The 21,959-nt window shown below is 43.2% G+C and overlaps 1 protein-coding gene across 2 annotated transcripts in view; it reads right to left on the reverse strand.

The window, feature by feature from the left end:
* Window positions 1-203: 203 nt before the first annotated feature.
* MAP3K13 (mitogen-activated protein kinase kinase kinase 13) overlaps window positions 204-21,959 on the reverse strand; it is a 624,460-nt gene continuing 602,704 nt past the window's right edge. For both annotated transcript variants that reach the window (XM_086955435.1, XM_086955436.1), the window contains one exon: window positions 204-7,647. In XM_086955435.1, coding sequence (XP_086811561.1) covers window positions 7,546-7,647 — 102 coding nt within the window. In that variant the 3' untranslated portion in view covers window positions 204-7,545. The remainder of the gene's footprint in view (window positions 7,648-21,959) is intronic.

The following is a 21,959-nucleotide window of genomic DNA, read 5'->3' on the forward strand; positions in this document are numbered from 1 at the left end:
ATGACTTTGGCTGCTGAAGGAAAGTGTTTGGGTGCAGGTTGTGATCAAGCTTCTAGACTATGTGGCACAATTCAGTGATTAACAGGTACTCTTTGAAAGAATACGTGGGAAGCAAAAAAAACAACAAAGAGAATGTTAACAAAACTTAGTAACTGAACTGTGCTTTTGGCATTTTACCAAAAAGAAATCACAAGCAAGAATCATAAAGTACACTGGCTCTTTATTCCATGCATTTGTTTGCTTTGATGATCATTCATTTTGCCCATCACTGTATACTAACAAAGTAAGAGTTTTGGAACTAGCAAGATTTATTCAAGAAATAGTCAAAAGACAGACAGAGAGAGGTTATGGTCCCAGTGGACATGAATGGAAGAAGGTACACTGCAGCTAGAAGATACTAAAAGAAAGTAGGTAAAGATGATGACACTTTGTGATCATTGAATGCAGATGAAAATAAATACAAGTACATGACAAATATGCAGCAGATAAAAATAAATGAGGAGCTCGACCAGAAAAAAAACAGGTTGCAGTGGTTAGACATAACGCTGGGAACAGAGACATCCTAAAATGTTACCAAAAACTGGAACAAACTAATGCAGCACTGGGAGGATTTGAAGGAAGTAAAGGAGATGGGACTTTGTAACCAATATGAAATGTTCAGTTTTAAAACAAAACAAATAACATCACGCATAAACAATAGATGGCCCTTTGAGACTGTCAGTGGAAATACCTTTCTTAATGACACATTGTAGCAGCAGGAGATAACAGCGATTAGCTACAATTGATACCAATGTAAATGTTTATTGTATAGCAAAAGCATTTTATTACTCATAGACAAGCAGCAAATATCCTTCCCACCGTGATAATACTTAAGTGCAACCATGTGAGAAGTACTGTAACAATTATGCCATAGGTGACAGGCTTTCAAAAAGAATAAAAAATATAATTTGCTATTATGTCTTTTAACAACGTTTTCCCGTGTACACAACTTTTTGTGGCATGGCGACTCCAGCTTGATAAAGGAAGTGCTCATGATATTAGAAATTAGAAGCAATTTTACACCGAACAGTATTAAGAATCTGCCTTCTTTGCCGTGAAAGTGGGCTTTAATAGCGCTCTAGAGGATTAGCTCTAAAGAAGGTATTTTCATGTATGATCTCAAATACCCAAATAAACTTCAAGATGTCCTCTATAGAAAGCACTTAGGCCATTGCATCTAATGGCTGCACCAAAGGAATCTTTCCTTTAAGTCACTGCGAAGATTTTCTAGATGAGGCTCTTCCACAAACAAATCATGTTCCTTGATGCGTCCTATGTGTAATAGCTGCGATAATGTCAAAAAACGAATGTCTACTCTGACCTATGAATTAGAAGCATGGTTAGTAAGTGCTTTAATCAGTCATTAGGTTAAAAGTATATATGTCACTTCCTTTAAAGTTATCAAAATAATTAACAGACATAATGTGTCCTTTTCTCTAGTTGATTTCTTTGGTTTTATACTCCAGTATCCCTCAGGAAGCAAGAGCCCCGTCTGCGTCCGATGCAGTGTAATTCCAAAGAAGCACATGCCATTGGAAATTAGCTTTTTCCACTGTAACGGTTCAATGTAAATGTTCTGGATGATCAAATTTCCCATTGGTGCAGAATTGCAAGCACTTTTTTTAGAATGGCGTTAACATTGACTAGCCTAATATGCATGAATATGTAATCTAACCACATCCCGCAAATATATTAAAGATGATAAAGCAGCATGTAAGGTTATACGGAATGCCTTGTTTAAAATTCACTTAAAGATACAGGCATGACAGAACAATGGCACTACTGGCACCCTTTTCTGGCTATGAAGATGTTTGAGAGCCCTAACCAAAGACTTATGGTGAGTCAGTCTTCCATAATCAAAATAAATAGTTGTCACATTCAGCGACACTGCCAAGAAAAGTACCCCTAGATTAAGTGGGGTAACGTAGCTAAGTGTGGGTAAAACCCACAACATAAGGGACTCAGATTCTTTGTGTACGTAAAAATGAGATTAGTTTGAATTTCTTCAAAAGAGGTGCATACTCCTAGTTCAAGCTATAGTTATAAATGTGTTAATGTTACATTGCTATAGTAAGGGACTTTTACTTTGTGTGCTTGCCAGCGAGATAGCTTTGTGGCACTGGATAGTCTAACAGAGAATAAGCAAAACCAAACTTGCCTGCAATCCCCATGGAAACCATGTGCTGTCAGTCCAAGACCTTACTGTGAAGAGAGCCAGGTTTTCCTAAATCCTCAATTACTTAATCTTTAGGGAAAAGGAGTTCCTTAGTCTGGTAGCCTCTATGAAAGAAGACTGTTAGTCTAGTTATAAACAGAAAAGGAAAGATATCCTGTGCTGTGTAGAGCACGCCAAGGTGGTGTGTATACTGTTCATGTGTGCCTATTATTCAGGCATGCCCCTAAAGTAATTCTGAAGTAAATAAGAAGTTTCAGGTGGAGACATGGCACACAACTCTGAATTCCTCTGAGTAGTTTTACCAGAGGAGTAGGCAACTGCGGTCGAATCTGATATGGTGGATACTTGAAACTAGATGCTTTGGAAGGCAAAATAAGATTTGGTGACAGCGTTGACTAGTTAAGGAGAGCTGAATCAGAGATGAACCATGGTTTACAACAAGGCCCGGGAGTGGGTCAGGAATCTATAATAGCATTTCACAGATATCGAGTTCACATTTGTAGAGGAGTTCTGATGACCATTACATGAGTCACAGATAGGTTTAGTTCTGACACATACAACAGTCTTATCAATTAATTTGTTTTGTGGGCTGTGGCTTATCTTGGACAAAGCATAAGTATAAAACATTAACACAAATACTGAGCTTGGACAAAGGATGACACTACAAACTAAAAAGGAAATTAATCCTAGGGGATGAAAATGAATTGGACTAGAGAAAATAGGTCAGGAATAATTCAGCCCCACAAAGATTATTTGTGAAGAATTTGTAAATTATCTAATGATATACCCATCAATAAAAACTCCAGAAGAATGCCCTCTGGTTGAACTCTAGACTGTATTAGTAACCTTCTGTTTCTGAATGTAAACAATCTCTAAAAAAAATGTTTTATGAATGAGGTAAGTAACCGGATTACAAACAGCCTCCTGCACCAGAGTATCCGTGCTGTAGAACATGCTTTTAAAATGGAGTATCTAGTTTATGGGTACTCCTACCTGTAAAGTGTGCTAATGGGCCACTGATACTCTGTGGCTCTATTCTTGTATCTCAGCACCTTGTATGGCACATGGCAGGTCAGCTGGGTGAATCCACCTCATATATGCCTCTTGGAGTGAAAGCTGATAGATTGTGCAGAAATGTACATAGATGGAACTTTCTACACGAAAATCTATCAGAAAAGCTCTAATGTAATGTCAGTAATGTCACACAAGTGCTGGGTCTTTTGTTGGGTCCGTCATATCATTCATAATCAGCGGGCCAAGATACATCCAGGTTTTGGTTTCCTTTAAGAAATCATTCTTATCTGGTGTCTTAGTTTAAGTGAACAAAGACTGCGAGTTCCAACAAACCGATATAAAGAATAGAAATCAATATTTATGACAACCTCAGGACTGAGAAAGCTCTAAGCACAAATACCCAAGAAGAGTGAAACGTTATGTAGTGTGGTGGATGGAGAAAGCAGAGTTTACTACAGGAATAGACTAGGGAGGAGAATGGACAATCCTCGGAAAGCATATCCTAAATAAATAACTCTCAAACTTCCAAAAGAGCCAGATATTTATAAATATTAACCAATGTGCTTTAGGAGACAACTCACTAAAATGTATCTCATTCCAACATTGTAGGTAGCAGTGACTCACAACTAGGGGGTAGGGGTAACCGCAGGGAAGAGGAGCCCTTAATACAAACATGTATACGTATGAATACCTGAACGTGCTCGGATAAAAGGCAATGTTGCTTGAACAGAGGGGAGCGCCCGAGAGCCCAAAACACTCCTTGTGTAACATTTGAATGTAAAATTAGTGGATGGATTAGAGATGGGGTTTTCTGGGAAAGGTTAACAACTAAATGAAGGAGTTCACACTGGCACTCACAATGTAGATTGCTTCCCCCATAAAGCATAGCCATATGCCTTTGCAAACATAGGTGCATCAGTCTCAAAGCACAATACACAGAGTTCATAGCAGAGGCAGGGCACACTGCTTCTGAACACCACTTTGGAAGGTTTACTGTAACTTATGGAGCTCGTCTGTCATTTGATAACTACCTCCTTCCAGCATGCTTTCACTGTACAGCATGCTGGGATGTCTTTTGGATAAACATCAGTCCCATGTTGCATTTTAAATAACTGGCAAAGTCCACTTTATATTTTTTTCATGGAAATCAAAAAACCACCTACACATAATAAAAAGCAGGTCGTAAAAGTACAGCAAACAAACACCTTACACTGTAGGTTGCTGTGGTATCCTTCACATTTATCTCTTGTTACGAGTTTATTTTCAAACACATACTATCTAGTGAACCAGATTGTCTAAAATAGCTTGTTTCCATTTTATAAGCGGGTGAAACATTCATGCTTGAGTAATAGAACGCTTCTGTACAACGGAAGGTAATTCACAGTATAGTATCCGTCAGCAGCTATTTGAGGTAAACATATGAGATGGAGAAGTCTTAAGCAATTCCTCAAGTCAACAGTAATAATAGACACACAAAAAAGACTGCCACCATGCACCAACCAAAACGCTGCAAACAAATGTAAAACATATCAACCCTCACTATTACTTGAGCAGGACAAGAGAGAGGTAAAATCGCCCAGATGGAAAAACTGTTAGCATACCTAGTAGTTTTTTCTCCGGGGCGATCTACCTCCTAGCTGTGCATATTGTAATATGGGATAATATGCCTTTTCAGTTTTTCTTTTGCTGGAAGGTTTGTACGGCTGCAAAACTCAGAATGGGACTTGAATACACCTGTTGGAATTTTAACAGGGAAAAAATATTGCAGGCCCGAATGAAATAACCCCGTCACGTATCTGGAATTGGGCGTAAACCACCGTTTGCGTTCAACTTCAGAGTCACTACTCAACTCGAATGACCATTCTACTGTAGGATACTGGAGAGGCACAACGCTGAAGAATCCCGTAGTTAGTCTTCTTATAGGAAGGGAGAGGCCATCTTAGGGTGAATAGAATGTGGGCCTGATGCACTGAAGTGGCAAAATGACAGAAGGAGGGTTTACTGTGTTGTCTGCTACAGTCTTTCAGTAAAGACTTTAGGTGCTCTTTAACAATGATCAATTGCTGCTTTAAACACAGTGAACTGTTACTTCCTTTCAGGGTATGAAGGCTGAAATATTCTCTTAATTACAGATTTCTAGGTACCACTGACAGACTCCAAGGGCACCAACAGTTTCAGTTGATCATGAAATCACACGTGCTAAAGGTAAACCATTGCATTCCGATCTACAGAAAATAAAGAATAATTAAAGTAATAACAATAATAATTACCATGCATAAATTAAAATCAATGTAGTCCAGCTACACAACAAAAATTGGAATAATTTAAAACTTGTTCAATACTGCTTGCCATAAAAAATTAACAATTGGCGTCAAACTAGTGGAATGGTTGAAGGATGGAATGGAAAGACTTACATCAAAAGTGCAGCAGAACCGTGTGCAGTAAATAAACATTAGCAAATAACTGTTTTAAATTCAGTCTTGCAATACATTTGGATTGCAATTGTTGCCAGTCACACACCTGGTGAGGCATGTTCATACTTAGCCAAGGAACAAATGCAGTATTTGAGACCAGAACCTGTTGCCCTTTACCATTAGATAAAACCGACTTTGTGGTCTCCGAGAAACTGATTAATGCCACAGGAAACTGTGCAAATCATATACTGCTTATCATGTTATAATCACACGCCAATCACTAGCATTGTATAGACTAGGTTGTAAACACAAACAAAATCAGGCAGGAGACGGGTCTAAGACAAATAAATAATTTTGCAAACTTTGATATAAAAAAACAATTTGCCGGTTGCCTAGAACACTATAGTATAGGTCAACATATGCATCAATTTCTGGCAATTACAATGCCTGACAAAAGTCAGACAGCATTCCTTCAACGCTCTGTGCAAATCAAAACAAACTATGAAAATAGGTTGGCGGAAATGGCAAAATCCAATTAACTGGCTTAGCACAAGTCCGCAACAGCTAAGCAATTAGATGAACTGATAATAGTCAATGAAAATGTTCATCACTTCTGCTGTGGAAATTCATTGGGTTTTGCCAGAGCTCAAACATACCTGTAGGCTTGTCAAAAAGAGCTCACCTCAACAACGCTACACACACCACCCATTTGTAAATGCCCTGTCCTTTTGTGGTGCTCTCCATTGTCAATGTCACAGATTTCCACCAGTTACATTTCATGTCACTCCCATGTGGATGGGTCCCTGATTTTCTTGAATGTGCTTTCAAAGTTCGGCATTGTGTCTCAAGAGACGTGGCATTTTCAACACTGATTTGGTGGATGGATTCCTTATCCTACACTAATTGCAGTAACTGTATGTGAAAGAAAATATCAGAGAAGGTAATGTAAGATATGGAATTAGATGGTGGGGAAAATTATATTTGTTCACCCAACAAATGTTTCTGAATTAATCACAAGTCAACATTGATCTTTTTTCTGCGACATTGAAGACAACTGTGTTGACATCATGATGGTTTATCGGCACTTGTTACCCAAAGGCTATCCAGATAGAAAGATTGCAAAGCCTGCAGATCATTTGCAAACTTAATTCCCAGGCTTTGATGTATCTATTCGTCTTCTTATTCCTCTCTGAGAGGAAACTGACAAGGATGCGGCGACATTATGTGGAGCTGAAGGTTATCCGTATGTTCACAGATGCTTTGTGAAGTAAACTTTACGTGATTTGTATCTCATGCCCCGGTAGGAGCACATTTTCCTCCTGAAAAATGCCAAATTCCAGCTTGCTCGAAATACAGTTTGTTCCAAGCATTCAATGTTGCCTTGCTGATCCAATGACAAACTGACAGCGGGCTAGACTCTTTCTTCCAACTACGAAAGGGTTCACGAGGCTCGTTCCCATAAAGAGCTGTGAGAATTGACTCCAGATGTTGAAATACCATGTAAGGTCTTCAGCTTGCCGTGCTCAAGTTATTTTCCTGAATAATTTTAATTCTTGCTGTACGTTTTTTTAATATAGATATATTTATTCCACTCTTTATAATAGAAAGAGTTAAAATATCAAACAAAAATAAATATTAGTTACAGTAGCGCGATTATTTTAAGAAAAATATCCCTGCCATTCTTGATTGAAATGTTTCCACGAGACCTAAACTTCATCTTTGAGATGTCCCCAAGTGAAGTTAGACTCTCTTATTATTGCAGATTGTTTTAGGAAGGGGTTGGCCAAAACGAGCGAAGTAGTAGGCCATGTACTGGCAATGGAGGAGAAAGCTGCAGAGAAATGCTGGGCAAAAAAATAGTGGCAATACCCAGAAACTGAAGGCCTGGACATCCCTACTTCTTTACCAAGTAGATGAAATGCCGGCCTTGTTGGTTCTGACGGTGACATCTGAGCATTCCCCTTCTGAAGAATCACAGTCCGATTCTCCAAAGTGACCTGAGTTCTGAAAAACAAGGAAAGGATTTGTAAAAGTCTGCCAAAACACACAGCCAGAAACACTTTGTGATTTGTCTTACTTCTGAGTTTTAAAAAAACATTTTTTTTTTACTTTTTAATAAAATATATTTTTATTGGCATTTATAATCATAAAACACATTCGCCCGGAGAAATTCAAAATGTATCACCTGCAAAACATCCGGGCATTTGGGCTGTAGCAGGATATATTCCGATCTGAGGTTTTTGTTTACATTCTCTGCCTGAGAAATCAAAGGATGTTCACAGTAGAAATTGTCAACTGATGTAAGCAAAGTCTAACCCAAGAAAGCAAAGGGACTTTGCAGTAGTTGTCTAAATCGGAGCCTAGACCAGGGTTTTTCTCACCTAAAAAAACACATCTGGGATAAATGTTAGGGCAAATTAGACCCCAATTTAAAAAGTGGTTGCCTCCCTTGGTGTCGTGTCATTTTACCATTTGATGAAGAAATTGCTGGTGCGATTTGTGTCTTATTGGCTTGACATAACCCGGTTGCAATACTTGTTTTTAAGAGCAGAAAAGCAAGCAAATTTCTGTTTTTGTGGCACAATTTATTACCTTACTAAAGTTTGCCAACAGGTATTTAATATTATCTTTTTATAAAGTGTTTACCAACTTGCTTTTGGACTCGAATGCACTGTAGATAAAAGCGCATACTTTTAACAAACCAACTTGAAGTTTTGCCCTTGCAAGGCTGAGCTAGCTATGTTGGGGTTACATGAGAAGACAGTCCAATTGGATATCAGCAGCAAGCACATGATTAATTAAACCATCATGCTAAAACAGAAATATCTTATCTGGCCTTACAATGCATCCTCATGGGATTTACCTTTTAGGATAGAATGGTCTCTCTCACTCTGTAGGTCTCATTTGCATAGTACCTGTATTTCTACCACAGCACAGAGAGGGGTGTAAGAGAGTGAGCCAAACCATTTACAGCACATCTATTTCCCTGAAGGGTACACAGCTGAGAATCCGCGGCTTTCAGTTGGGTCATTCTGTCTGTTTTTATAAATGATGGGGAAGGTCTCACAGGCCCTGGCATGAACTGTGATTTTGTTAGGACTGCTCCAAGATATGCCAAAATATACACTGGAACTTATGGGGGGTCATTTAAAATATGGTGGAAGGTCTGCCAAGTAGCTTGGGCATCAGAGGCCTTGTCCTTTCTACCCCAGCAGCAGCATGCATACCAGGTTCTCTTGAGCTCATGGGGGCACATTTTCACCACAAGTGCTCCTGCTGACCCAGCAGTGGATCTTTCGACGAAACTGCCCCACTTGAAGCCAGAAATTGTTTCTGACAATTTGTTAATATCATTGACACGCTGGAAATGTTCTGCCAGCCAGTGGACAACATTTTTTAAACATTTCTTGCCAGGTCTGCTGGCATGGGATTTCTGATGGTGGAAATTTATCAGTTCCCACAATTTTAAAATAGTTGAGGAACCGTCAGTGTGAGAGAACAAGCGATTTGCCGTTTACAGAGATCTTGTTTTGTCACGCTATAAATGAGACCTGTACCACATACAGCAGGGTGGCAAGCTTGTTTATACATTGGCATATCTACTGTCCTGTCATTTTACCTTATACAAAAGCTTACTAAAATGATCTCCGTTGGAAGTGCTAAAAGAAAATATTTTAAGAAAACCTTAACAAACATGGCCAACTGTACAGCATGTCTGGCAACTAAAATTTGTGTAAGCACAGACTTGGAGGTAAGGCTCTAATTTATTAGTTCTTTACATTTTCGCATTCAATTTCATTCAGTTTTCCTTATGATCACACAAGTAGGTAAACAAAACATCAATTAATATACAAACAACTGTAAGTTAATGTAGCAATTCATTTTAGTTAACATAATCACTGTTAGATCTGGGGGTCTCTAATTGGCAGAGGTAAATACCTTAGACCAAGTAGGGACCCTTGCTTCTAGTCAGAGTGAAGGAATACACACAGTAGATAACCCCTGCTCACCCTCTAGGTAGCTTGGCTCGAGCAGGAAGGCTTATCCCCAAGGCAATGTGTAAAATAAATGCACTTAACACAAACAATGACCCCCGATCCACCACAAACTGAGACCACACAGGTAAGTATATATATAAAAATATAACTTTATCTAGTTGCAGCAGTAGAAATCAACAATACACAATGGTTGCTTCTTTGGTAAAAGGTTGCACTTAACCTTGATGGTTGCACTTGTATTAGGAAGTTCTTAGTGTAAAAAGAATAGTCTCAAGTCTCTTTGAATCAGTGTTAAAAAGATAATAACACGGGTCTATTTCAAATTAGCTCTTTAAACGATTTGTCAAAGCAATGCCAGCGTGTTATTAACTTAATGATCAGGCCTTCAAACTACTGAGCCCCAGCAATGCGAGCGCGCCTCACCGATGATCATGTAGGCACCACCGTGCCGAGCAGAGCAGACTTGCACTTGGCCCCGGCCGCCCTCCGCCCGCTCTCGCACTTCAGGGAGCGGCGGGGAGCTAGCTCGGCTCTCCGACCAGGGACAAACAGGCCATGGGCAGAGATCACTCTTGTTGCTCCCTCGGCGAGGTCGGGTCACTCTTCCCCGGCAACAGCACACGGCTCCAGCGGCTTCCCCAGCGGTCCCGATGATGCGGACCAATCAGTGCGCGGCTCGGCAGACGAGCCTCCTTGGTGACGACGCGGCTCTTCTCCCGCGGCCCAATCATGTTGCGGCCTTCGCGGCGAGCCTTCTTCCTCACCCGGGAGTCAGCCAGTAGCAGCGCGGCTCCCGGGGCAGGCCCTTCTTCACAATGCAGCTTCTGCGGCCAGGCAGCCAATCAGAGCGCAGCTCTCTTGGGTAGGCCTAGGGCAAAGGCCAATCAGAGCGCGGCTCCTGATTTTGATTGACCAATCAGGTCGCGGCCCCTTCGTTTCTTTCTCCGCGGCTTTGCGGAGCGGGGAAACAGCTTCAGGTCTCTCTCAGGCCCCCGGGCCGCGGCGGTGAATTGCGGCTGATGATTTTCAAGGCCACAGGTCGCAGCAGGACCGTTTCAAGCCAGCAGATCGTCGGGTGATTCTGTACGCAGGGAGGCACCACGGGCCCCCTCTCACTCCTGAATTTGTGCCGATGTGCACAGCGATCTTCTCCCACAGTTGGCCAGCAGAAACACCCGTTGGGGCAAAACACCACACGATCTCCTCAGCAGTTTGGCAATGCTTAGGAACCTTTTAACCCTGGGTTCCAGTACAGGAGGCCAGCTCTTCTCAGGCCCTTGGAGATTCAGTTAGAAGACACAGCACACAGCAAAGTCTCTGTAGATCAAGCAAGCAGGGTCACAGCACACAGCAAAGTCCCTCTTCTCCTCAGCTTCAGTTGGTCAGCAGAACAGGTCAGCCCTTAGAGCACACAGCAAGGCAATCTTCCTTTAGTTCTCCAGCGGTCCTTTTTCCAGCAGAGGTTCCACTTGATTGTAGAATCTCATTTTCTGTTGTCAGGGGTCCTTCTCTTATACCCCTAAAAATCTTTGAAGTCTTTGTGCAAGTGAGCCCTGAGCCCGGTCCAAACCAGTTCTGGGTGTTGCTGGAGCCCTTGGGCTTCCTGGCTTCCTTCTTTCTTTCAGTGTGAGGGACAGAGGTGACAGTCGCCCAGCGGGAGGTGGAGCCAGCATTGTTGTCAGGCAGGCACAGCCCTATTCACTCCCTGGTGCTATCTCCTCCCACTTCCCTGGCAGCAGATGCATCCTTTCAACCACGGGCTGACTCAGACAACCTCCTGGGGGCTCTGCAGCCCCTGTCACCCTCAAACCAGACAGTCAATCCACAAGCAGGCTCACGCACACAGAAAGGTTAGACAAGAGAACAGCCACTTTCTAAAAGTACTATTCTCAAACACAGAATTTAAAAACAACCTTGCCTAAAAGATGAGTTATTAAATTCTGAGTTCAGGGATATCAATCACTTATGTCCCATCTTGTTCCTATGGGAAGATAGGCTGGTATCCATTGGGACCAGCCTCCCCCATGTTAGTCTATGAAGCAAGATAACCTTGCAGCAGTGAGCACACAAAATGGCTGCTGCTCACTACCAGAGCATGTTACCTGCACTAGTACATGCTCTACCTTACCCATACACTGCACCCTGCCCAGGGGGGTACCTTGAGCCTTCCATAGGGGTGACTGATGTGCACAGACAGGGAAGGGTTAGGCCCAGCCAGTGGGGACACTGGCCAGGCAGACATGGCAGTCCACTGACTGCACACAGGCACTGCGCTGGCAGGCCTGAGGCATTATTTTAGGGCTACTTATGTGGGTGGCGCAATCTGCGCTGCAGGCCCACTAGTAGCATCTGTCATCACCAGCCCTAACACACACAGTGCACTTTACTAGGGACTTCATGGTGACACAAATATGCCAATCAATATGACAATTTACATAGGGAGCACTTACACTCTGGCACTGATCAGCAGTGGCAGAGTGTCCAAAGCATCTAAACCAGCCAAAACGAAATCCAGCACAGCATCAAAAATACAGGAGGCAGAGGCAGAAAGATGGGGGAAAACCACGCCAAGGGTGTCAGGTCTAACAATCACAATCGATGTTAATAATATGTTACAAGCTCCGCAGTCTCCTTACCAAAATTCAACTTTAAACATTGGCTTAAATATTTAAAAATCCTATACCCATCTGTTATATTTTGTTGAGCCATTATAAATTGGAGGCCAGGATGTGCCTTTTATGGTTTTTTTTTTACCTTATCCCAAAGGAACGAACTCCTCAGACAACAACAAAGATTCTGCACCAAGAGGGAGAAAACAAATAAATGTTTCAGAACCTGGAGTTTGGAGTTGCAAAGCGCTCAAAAAGTCCCTCCACAATTGATCCTGCACACTTTCCCACATTAACTCTTAGGAAAGGGTTCTGAGTCAGTATTGTATCTCTAGGGTCATTACACCGCATGATGATTTACATCCCACTTTACTTCACAGTATTTTACATTGGGAGTGCCTTTACTTTGCAGGAAAGAAGGAAAGTATATGTGTGTGTGTGTGTGTGTGTGTGTGTGTATATATATATGCCCAATTACAAACTATGTTCATTCCCTCTACCATGTCAGCTCCCATGAATCCCTCCTGTCCTCAGAATAGCCTATACTTACTTTTTACAAAACATAACATATGGTATCTAACTTCATTCCAGATGTAAGACATACACTGGCAAATATCGATTGCAATAATGAATTTTACAATACTGTATGTTTATGTATGCATAGTAATGTATGACTATAGAAATTTTAATTGACCAGTTTAGTGAGTATTTATTGCACGCCGAACACATTTTTTATCAATTTTTCTTTTTGCACTATTATCACAGGAAGCACTTTATGTCGAAATTTGTTGGAAATCTGTCATGGTTTAACAGTATTCGCATTATTCTGATTTTGAACACATGATTGCAGGATGTAATGTACATATGGCATATACTAGTGGTTTAAGCAAATATATATTTTTTTAGGAGGTTGTATAAATGACCCATAGCGGGCAAAAACTTTATAAATGGATTTAACCTGTCATTTAAAGCCTGATGCCATATATCAGTGGTCCTCACATTTGCATATTATAAAACCACTATGCCATAATAATTGTTCAAACCTGCATTTAAGCAGTTAGTAAAACATCACTTTTAATCAAAAATATATATTTTTGTAAATTAACCTGGGAAAGACGTAGATCCATGTGATAGTCTTTTTATCATGTTTATTAATCATGTGACCTACTGACCATGCAGTGCAGGGGGGTGTGTACATTTGGTGTTGAAAAAACGTATAAAACTTTAAACGGTCGCGATATTTGCTGAATGTGATCAAGGGCTCTTGAAGCCCGAAACGCGTCGTTGCAGGCTGGAAAAGAAACGCAAATAAAATCTGCATCTTGCCTGACTCGCTGTGGTGGTTTGAGTTCCTTCCTCGCCGCACGCCGGAAGTGGTGGAAATTGTTTGGTGCATATATATATATATATATATATATATATATATATATATATATATATATATATATATATATATATATATACGAGATGTTTACAATATTGCGTATTTTGCACACATAATTGCTATTTGATTGCATCTATATAGACATGGATTATAAACTATGCACTACGCACTTTATTGCGTACTTTTGCACTGTGATATCGATCTATATGCGGGGGCATTCACTGTTAGTATTTGGTATAATGAAATACAGGCATTTTATGCATTGATTTCTTTTCCACTATTTTTATGAACTACACATTTTTTTATTGTCGCATTATGTTTGGATTTTAGCCATGAAATGTACCTTATTTCCGATATATAAATTTGTAAATGTTTGGAAAACAGACTACAAGATGAAGTATTGGTAGTTTGTCCTCTCTTTCAGTAATCACGTGGTACTGAGCAAAAAAACGAAAAAAATGCACTTTCACTGTGATGCACAGGGTATTTAAATGTGGCCATTTCCAACACTGACTGTCTGTGAGCAAGGGCGGATGCCCGAAATGCGTCAGATTGTTTGGTTCAGCTCGTAAATAAACTTGTGCCTGTAAAAAAGCTGTATTGGATCTGCGTGATTTCCTGGGTCGCTGCGGTTGGAGCCTGGGAGGTTGCACTTGTTGGAGATATATATATATATATATATATATATACACACACATATACATATATATAGGAAAGTATTGGAACTACCTGTTGCCTGCCTCTCTACACAAGGAAAACCAGGGCGGCTGTGAAGCTGTCCGTGACTTCACTGAGGATCAGATTGCATTGTCGTCTCAATCTGTTATCATACAGACGACCGGAGAAACGCGATCGAGCGGAGCTACTTTTGCAAGCAGGCATACCCCTGTTTATCCCTCGCTTCGAAGGCACTGACCGCCAACCCTCAATATAGGACTACCACGTAATTCAACGACAGTGTGCCCGGCTGGGTTCACTGTACGTCAATTTATTTACTTCGTCAAGCATGCGGTGCGTAATTAAAAGACACCACGAGATGTCCCTCACTGTTTAGTCCTGACGAGACCCTCATCCAACGGGTCGAAACGCCGTCGACGCCATAGGAAATGAACCCTTCAAACACAGTGTTCTATGATTGTAGATAGCCACTGATTATAAATTGACTTTATTATTGCGTTTGGTCATTTTCCTTTTGTAAATATCCATAGCTGAAAATTGTACAGATCACTTACTGTCTTATGTTTTGTGTTTTTCGCTCACAATATCACTGGGGACACATTGCACTTTCTTTGTATATATGTCGCTGATATGATTACAGTACTATCTGTCTTATTTGAAATACAAAAGCAATTTCTATAAATTAGTATGAGTGTGCTTTTTTCTTTGCCAACCCCTCTCTGATAAACGAATAGTGCTATTTAGCCGTTGTACTAAATATAAATTGTACAAGTAATTTTGCCACAGGAACCACTGTTCTTTGGATAAACACATTACCCTGGTTCCGTCGTGAGTAGGGTCTCCCTTGTTCCCCCTTTTCGCACCCTCCTCGACCAGGGCAAAACGGCAGCCCTCATTCTCCTGGACCTCTCGGTTGCGTTCAACACATCTCCCAATGCAACCTAACCACCAGACTCCACGATAGAAGTCCTCACCCTTGGCACCACCCGTCCATATTGAACGACTCCTGGTGGCCCTCCACCCTCGGAAATCTCCTAACACCGAACGGACCATGCACAAAACCTCAGCATCATACTAGACTCATCGCTCACAAAGAACCGCCAGATCAACGTCATCTCCTCGACTTGCTGCAGCACCCTCCGCATGCTTCAAAAGACTTTCAGATGGATCCCAACCCAAACCAGAAAAACTGTCAAGCACGCACTCATCAGCAGCAGACTGAACTATGGTATTGCTGTCCACGCCGGAGTCAACAAGAAACTCCTCCGCAAACTCGACTGTACAAAATGCTGCAGCCAGATTGATCCTCGACATCCCCCCCTCGCAGCCACATCACCCAACACCTCTGCGATCTCCACTGGCTTCCAGTTGACAGAAGAATAACCTTCAAACTCCTGACCCATTTTTAAAGGTTATTCACAACACCGTACTCGTATACCTGAACAACCTCCTCTCCTTCCATGCACACAAAAGACACCTCCGATCAGCTCAGCTCTCTCTGGCCACTGGCACCCTTATCAGCAAGACTTGAACGGGAGGAAAGTCCTTCTCCTACCTAGCAACCAAAGCCTGGAACACCCTCCCCCATTCACATCCAGCAATCTCCCACACTACCCCAGTTCAGGAAGGACCTCAAGACCTGGCTTTTTGGATGACCCGAGCACTCAACGGGGTGAGTAGTTGTGCTTTCCAAACACCTGGTTGATTGACTGAATTAAATTTACGAATAGAAAGTATATATAACAATTAAAGGTCACATTATTCACCATTGTGTAAGTCATGGGTAAAAAGGACAAGCTTTGTATATATCTTGTGAATTTACTCAGAGTTTTTTGGATTCATTAAATAAGAGGGAGGTGAGATTGTTAAAGCCCTCTGGGGTAAAATGCAGTATATTTGAAGGGTGTAGTTTGCAAAAATAAAACCATGGACATTTATCAGTTGTTCATGTTTGGGTGTAACTTCAAACGTGTAATTATATATAATTATCAAAAATCACACTATTCTTCAATCTGTAGATCTTGGTTAAAAGACATAGGGCCGGATTATGAGTTTGGTGCTCTGATGGATCGTCAGAACCACAGTAGCATTGTGGCAAACGTAACACCGGCGATCTGACCGCCCTATTACGAGTTTGGCTGTTGGACCGCCACTGGACTGCCGCAAATGCTGGAGATCTGTGATCCTTTGGTGGTGACGCGGTGGTCAGAGGCTTGCAAAATGCTGCTGGTGCCCCTGCGGCACCGCCAAGCATTTTACGAGATTCCTCACTGCCACAGTTATCATGACGGTGAACCCACCATGAAAAGTGTGGCGGTGAAGAAACAATTGGGGCCCTACAAGGCCCCCTGATACCTCAAAGCCAGGGTATACATGTGGGGGGTAACATAGTGTTCCCCCGTGTGTGAAAGTACCACCTGTTTCTGCACGGCATGTAATTCTGAGGCCCTGCAGTGCAGGAAAAGGCTTTGATGCCCCCACGGCGCTGCTTTGCTAGGGCCACATATGAGCCTTAGTACAACACCGCTATGGGATCATTGAGTTTGGCAGAGTGGGATGGTGGCATGCTGGGCTGCTCCCACACCACCAGACTTGTAATCAGACCCATAATCCCTTTATATTTTGTGAATTTATTGAACCACTCTATGATGGCTGCCATGGAATAATATTCATATTACTTTTTTTAGTCCCTTTTCACTGTTTAGGAAACTATCATGCATATGTAGTTGCGTCATAATGACTCCCCGATAACCTGTGAGCCAGCTTTTGGTAGCCGAAACATGTTAAGGAGGGCAGCCAAATCAATAAAGTGTTTTTTTTTATCCTCGTCTATACAACTTATTTCCTATGGGAAGTATGTGGAAAAAATGTGTATAATTGGGCTCCAGCCTGTAGTCATACTGCTGCGAAGGTTGATTCGGACTCTTGGGATATATATATAAATATATACCTATACATATATATACACACACGAACACACACACACATATATATATATATATATATTTTTTTTTTTTCAACAAAAAAAAACAAAGGTTACAGGGACGGTATAGTTAAGGTCAGATTTCACTGGTACTAAACCAGAGAATTTCTGCTGTTACAGTCAGTGAACTAACTATAGCTCGCGCCCCCACAATGCATTGCTTATAACCTCATATATTACATCACTCAAGACATGGTCAGTGACATCGTTGATGACATCTCAAATGAAATCACGGATGATATCATCCACAAACACTTTGACACACTCACTCACATCTCCATATAACCTTTCATACACCCACTCCAAGTACCACACTACCATTCCCAAACCCATTCACACACACATACCAGTACTTACACAGCCACTCAATGATTCATAGATCAACACACACATCCACTCACTCAACTAACCCTTCTGTTACCCCCAGTAAGACCCACACAGGTAGATTGCTGAGAGGTCGTCAGCAGCCATGCCCCTTTCTGCACCACTCTGCAAATGCGCCTCTTCGTGCAAGACTCGTTGGGGAAGTAGTCTACTTTAGTCCTGAGGCCCTCAGGAGCCAAGGGGACCTCATCCCTCCACCAGCAGTGCACTAAGAGGCACATTTGCAGAGTGGTGGAGAAAGGGGGCATGGCCTTCAACCACCTCTCAGCAATCCGACTGTATGGGGCTTATTGGAGGTCTTGTTGGCCCCTACGGTCTCTCAGCAGCCAAGGGGACTTTATACTCTCCATTAGGAGTGTGCCAGGAGGCGTATTTGCAGAGTAGTGGAGAAAGGGGGCACACCTTTACCTAGTTGTTCTGGGTACGTGGAGATGTAGGGTGGAAGATGAGCAAAGGGATCTGCAAGGGGAGTACCAGCTATACATGGATTTTAGTCTCGTTGGGTAGTGGAGATGGAGAGCCTTATGGACCATACAAGGAGATTTGAAGCTGATGCGCTTGTTAAGTGTAAGCCAGTGTGGGGTTTCCGGACCCTTGGCAGCTGAGTGTCGTTTAGGGATGTTCAGAACCAGTCTCGCAAGGGCATTCTGCACCAGTTGGAGTTTGTACTGCACATCCATGTTCGAGTCTAGGTAGAATGAATTGCAGTAATCTAATCCAAAGGGAGGGGAGGGAAAGTGGCCCCTCTCCCGGGCCATTGTTGGCCTGGGGCCCATTCCTTGGGGCCCAGCCTGTAATGTGGGTGCCCTGGTCCCAACCAGGACACACACATTTTCGATGCTGGAGACCGTGGGGGAAGCCTCAAGGCCCCTGCAGTCCCCGTCTCCTGCAGGAGCCGGCATTGCTTTGGAATCCAGGGAGCTATTGACATGCAGCTTCCTGAATCCCAAAGCAAAGTGTCTGTTTCCCTGCTCGCTTTACAGTGAGCAGGGAACAGACTCCTGCCCTGCTTTCAGCAAGTGAGAGCATTTTTGCTCTCACTTTCTGAAAGCAGAGCTGATTTTGCTATGGCGCCAAACCAAAGCAAACTACAATATCCCAGGGGTGGGCACCTGAGTTATTGCAGGAGCCGGCCCTGGGGATTGGTAGTCCCCAGGGCCATCCAAGGCACCTGGATGGAGGCTGCACGCCCCATCCCCCTCTTTTCTGATTTAAGCCCTGGGGAAGTGCTGGTCCATGGGGCAGCAGGAGAAACCTTAGGGCCTACCTCACATTTTGTATAAATTAAAAACACTGTGCCCGAGGAGGTGGCGGTCCCCGGAGCTGCTTGGGGGAGGTCACGCATTATTTTATAGTAATGACCTGGCAAGGTGGTGGCCACCGGGGCGGGCGCGTGACCCCTGTATTTCTTTTGTCTTTAGCCCCGGGGAGGTGGCTGTCCCCAGGGCTGTATGGGGAGGGCAGGAGCCCACCCCCACGCATTATTATATAACTCAGCCACGTGGCAGTCTCCAGGGAGGTGGCGGTCTTCAGCCCAGGGAAGGTGGCAGTCTCCAGGGAGGTGGCAGTCCCCAGGAGTTGCGGGGGCCCCATGCAGGCCCCTTATCATTATTTTCATAATGCCCCCAGGACCTGACCCAACCAGCGGCCTAAATTAAACAAAAAGCTGGAGCCCATGCTTTGTGGCGTTTTTTTTTATTTTCAGCGGGAACCGTGTTTCTAACGTGATTCCTGCTGATTTGTTTTTTAAAAAAATGCTTTTTTGGCCCTGAGGGGTCCCTAAAGTACTCAGTCAAGAGGCGTAGTGGGTCAGGGTGTTTCTACCCTGCCCCCTTTTCTTTAAAAAAATTAAATATTTTTCTTGCGACTAGGTTCATCTGAGTCACAAGAAGGCTGCAAACACTTGCAAGTTTAAAGTGCTGGCAGCCAATCAGATCTAAGGTAAGAAATCGGGAGGGTTTGCGAATCCACTGCATCCCTAGATATACAACTGGGAATTTCTTTAAATGTATCCACAACTACTGAAAGGATTTACACCATTTAACAAAAAGGGTGCTTTCTGGACCAAGAGCTTCCCTTCTGCCAAATTTGGTGTAATTCCCTTTTGTGAACAACCCTTTTTCTTGGCCCCCACCTGACAGATCCCCCTGAAATGTTGAAGGCAGCAGCTGAAGTGAGCATTAAACTAATTTCGAAAACTTTGTGAAGATTCGTCAAACAATGCCAAAGTTATTTGCAAATGAAAAAATCCATATTACTATCGAAACTAGGTCCTAACAATAACTACCTACTGGCGATCACTAGTAGTAGACAGACACAGACACAGACATACAGACAGACAGACACACGCGCACACACACACACACACACACCTCCCCCCCCCTCCTTCCCCCCTACAAAAAAAGTGCTGCTAGTTTGCATATGGAACGTTTCGGGGCTATCCATCAGGTGTGGGCTGAGAAAAGGGAGGGGGCCTTTAACACGTTTTCCACATAAATTTTTCCATAACAACTTTAGACACAACCACAGCCAATAACACTGAACAGAATTACATCACATTTGCTAGATCTTGGTCCAGACAAAGTACTTTCTGTGTAAATCCATTCAATAGGATTTTAGCAATTAGTGCTCAGAAAATTAATATATTCCGCACTGCAAAGGATCCGCGGAACCAAAAGATCCACTGCTGAGATCTGTGTGGCCACCACATCAACCAGGAAGTGGTGGCAACAGTCTTAGGACTTGGGACTCAGTCCAGAGTCCTAATAAAAATGCAACATAAAAAAGACTTAGGGCTTGGGTAGGGACCCCATCCCTAGGTCCAAAATGAAAAATTAAAGGGGGAAGGGGTTCCACAGACCCCTACCCTGAGACTTTAAATGGCATGGGGATCCCATCCCTGGGGCCGGCTCAGTGACTGTGTCCCAGGCAGCTCACCCCCGGGACACAGTAGTTTCCCTATCTGCACCAGCGTGGGCAAGGAAACATATGTGTGCCCCCATCTGGCGGGAGCATTTTTAAAACTCCCACCAAACAAGAGCAAACATATAAGTCTGCTTCTAGCCAGTGGGAGCTTTAAACATGCTCCCGCTGGGTGGGAGAAGACTTCTGTTCTGTTTCCCACGGCCGCACTCCTGCGGGCAGGGAAACAGAACACATATTGCTCCTGCCCAGAGGGAGGACCCGGAAAACAACTGTCCCTCTGAACGGAAGCAGTTGCGACTCCAGCACCATACAGGGAGATGAAGGGGGACCTGGATCTCCACTGATGGCCACAATGTGGTGGTCCGTGGGTGCTCCACGTGGGCATCTTTAATAATGAAATGCTCCCAGGGAATGGGGTTCCTGGGACCTCATAAGGCTTGGAAGAGGGGCCCGGCATATTTGGCCCAGGGGGCCTACTAAGGCTTCGGGAGGGTGGGCGCATGCCCTCCTCCCCTTAGAATCTGGCCCTGGGGCAATGGAGTCTCAGAAGGCTTGAGGTGGGGGGGGAGAAAGCTCCTCCCCATTTAATTGTTTTTGGATAGGGGCCCAGAGCCTAATGAGGTTCAGGGAGAGGGGCTGCATTGCTCCTTTTCGTTTTCTATTGGCTTCGGCCCAGGGGTACAGGAGATGGAGGCCGCAGGGCCTATGAAGGATTAGGGAGGGGCGTGCATGTCCCCCTCCCCATTTTTAATGAATTTGGCCCTGGAGGATGGGATCCCCTTTCATGTGTCCCGGTTATGCCTAGAGGGAAACACTACCATTTTAAGTACACACATGGGTTTCTCCTAAATTGCCTTCTCTCACACACAATGACTTTTGCCACACATTTGCAACCATGACAGTGCATATTAGTTTCCATGAAACTATACTTGCTTACAAAATCAACTTCGCAAGAACACTATAATGATACCTTGAACTTCACGTACAAGGTCCATGCATACATTGTGCAAATGTGATTGTTTTTCATCTTATGGTGACAAAGCTGTCTATAGTACATAGACAATGGCAGCCCGACTATAATCTCTTCCAAAGGCAAGGATGCTTTCTGTTATAGACAAGCATTTCTGGGTTTAGGGAGAGGAGTGCTTGTGTCATCTGCGAGGTCGCTACATGCTGAAGACGCAGCCTAGCTTTTAGCTGATCCCTCCGTGAGGGATGTCTAACTTTTGAGCACAAGGGGGACCTACATTCTTTCCCTTCAGGTAATGGGACTGTGTCATCCAATGGGGATTCTGGCAGTACGCATTCATATACCCTAGGCACTTACGTTAGGGAACAAGTAGTAGGAGAAGTCT

Source organism: Lissotriton vulgaris, chromosome 2_1, assembly GCF_964263255.1.
Source record: "Lissotriton vulgaris chromosome 2_1, aLisVul1.2, whole genome shotgun sequence".
NCBI classification, from domain to species: domain Eukaryota; kingdom Metazoa; phylum Chordata; class Amphibia; order Caudata; family Salamandridae; genus Lissotriton; species Lissotriton vulgaris.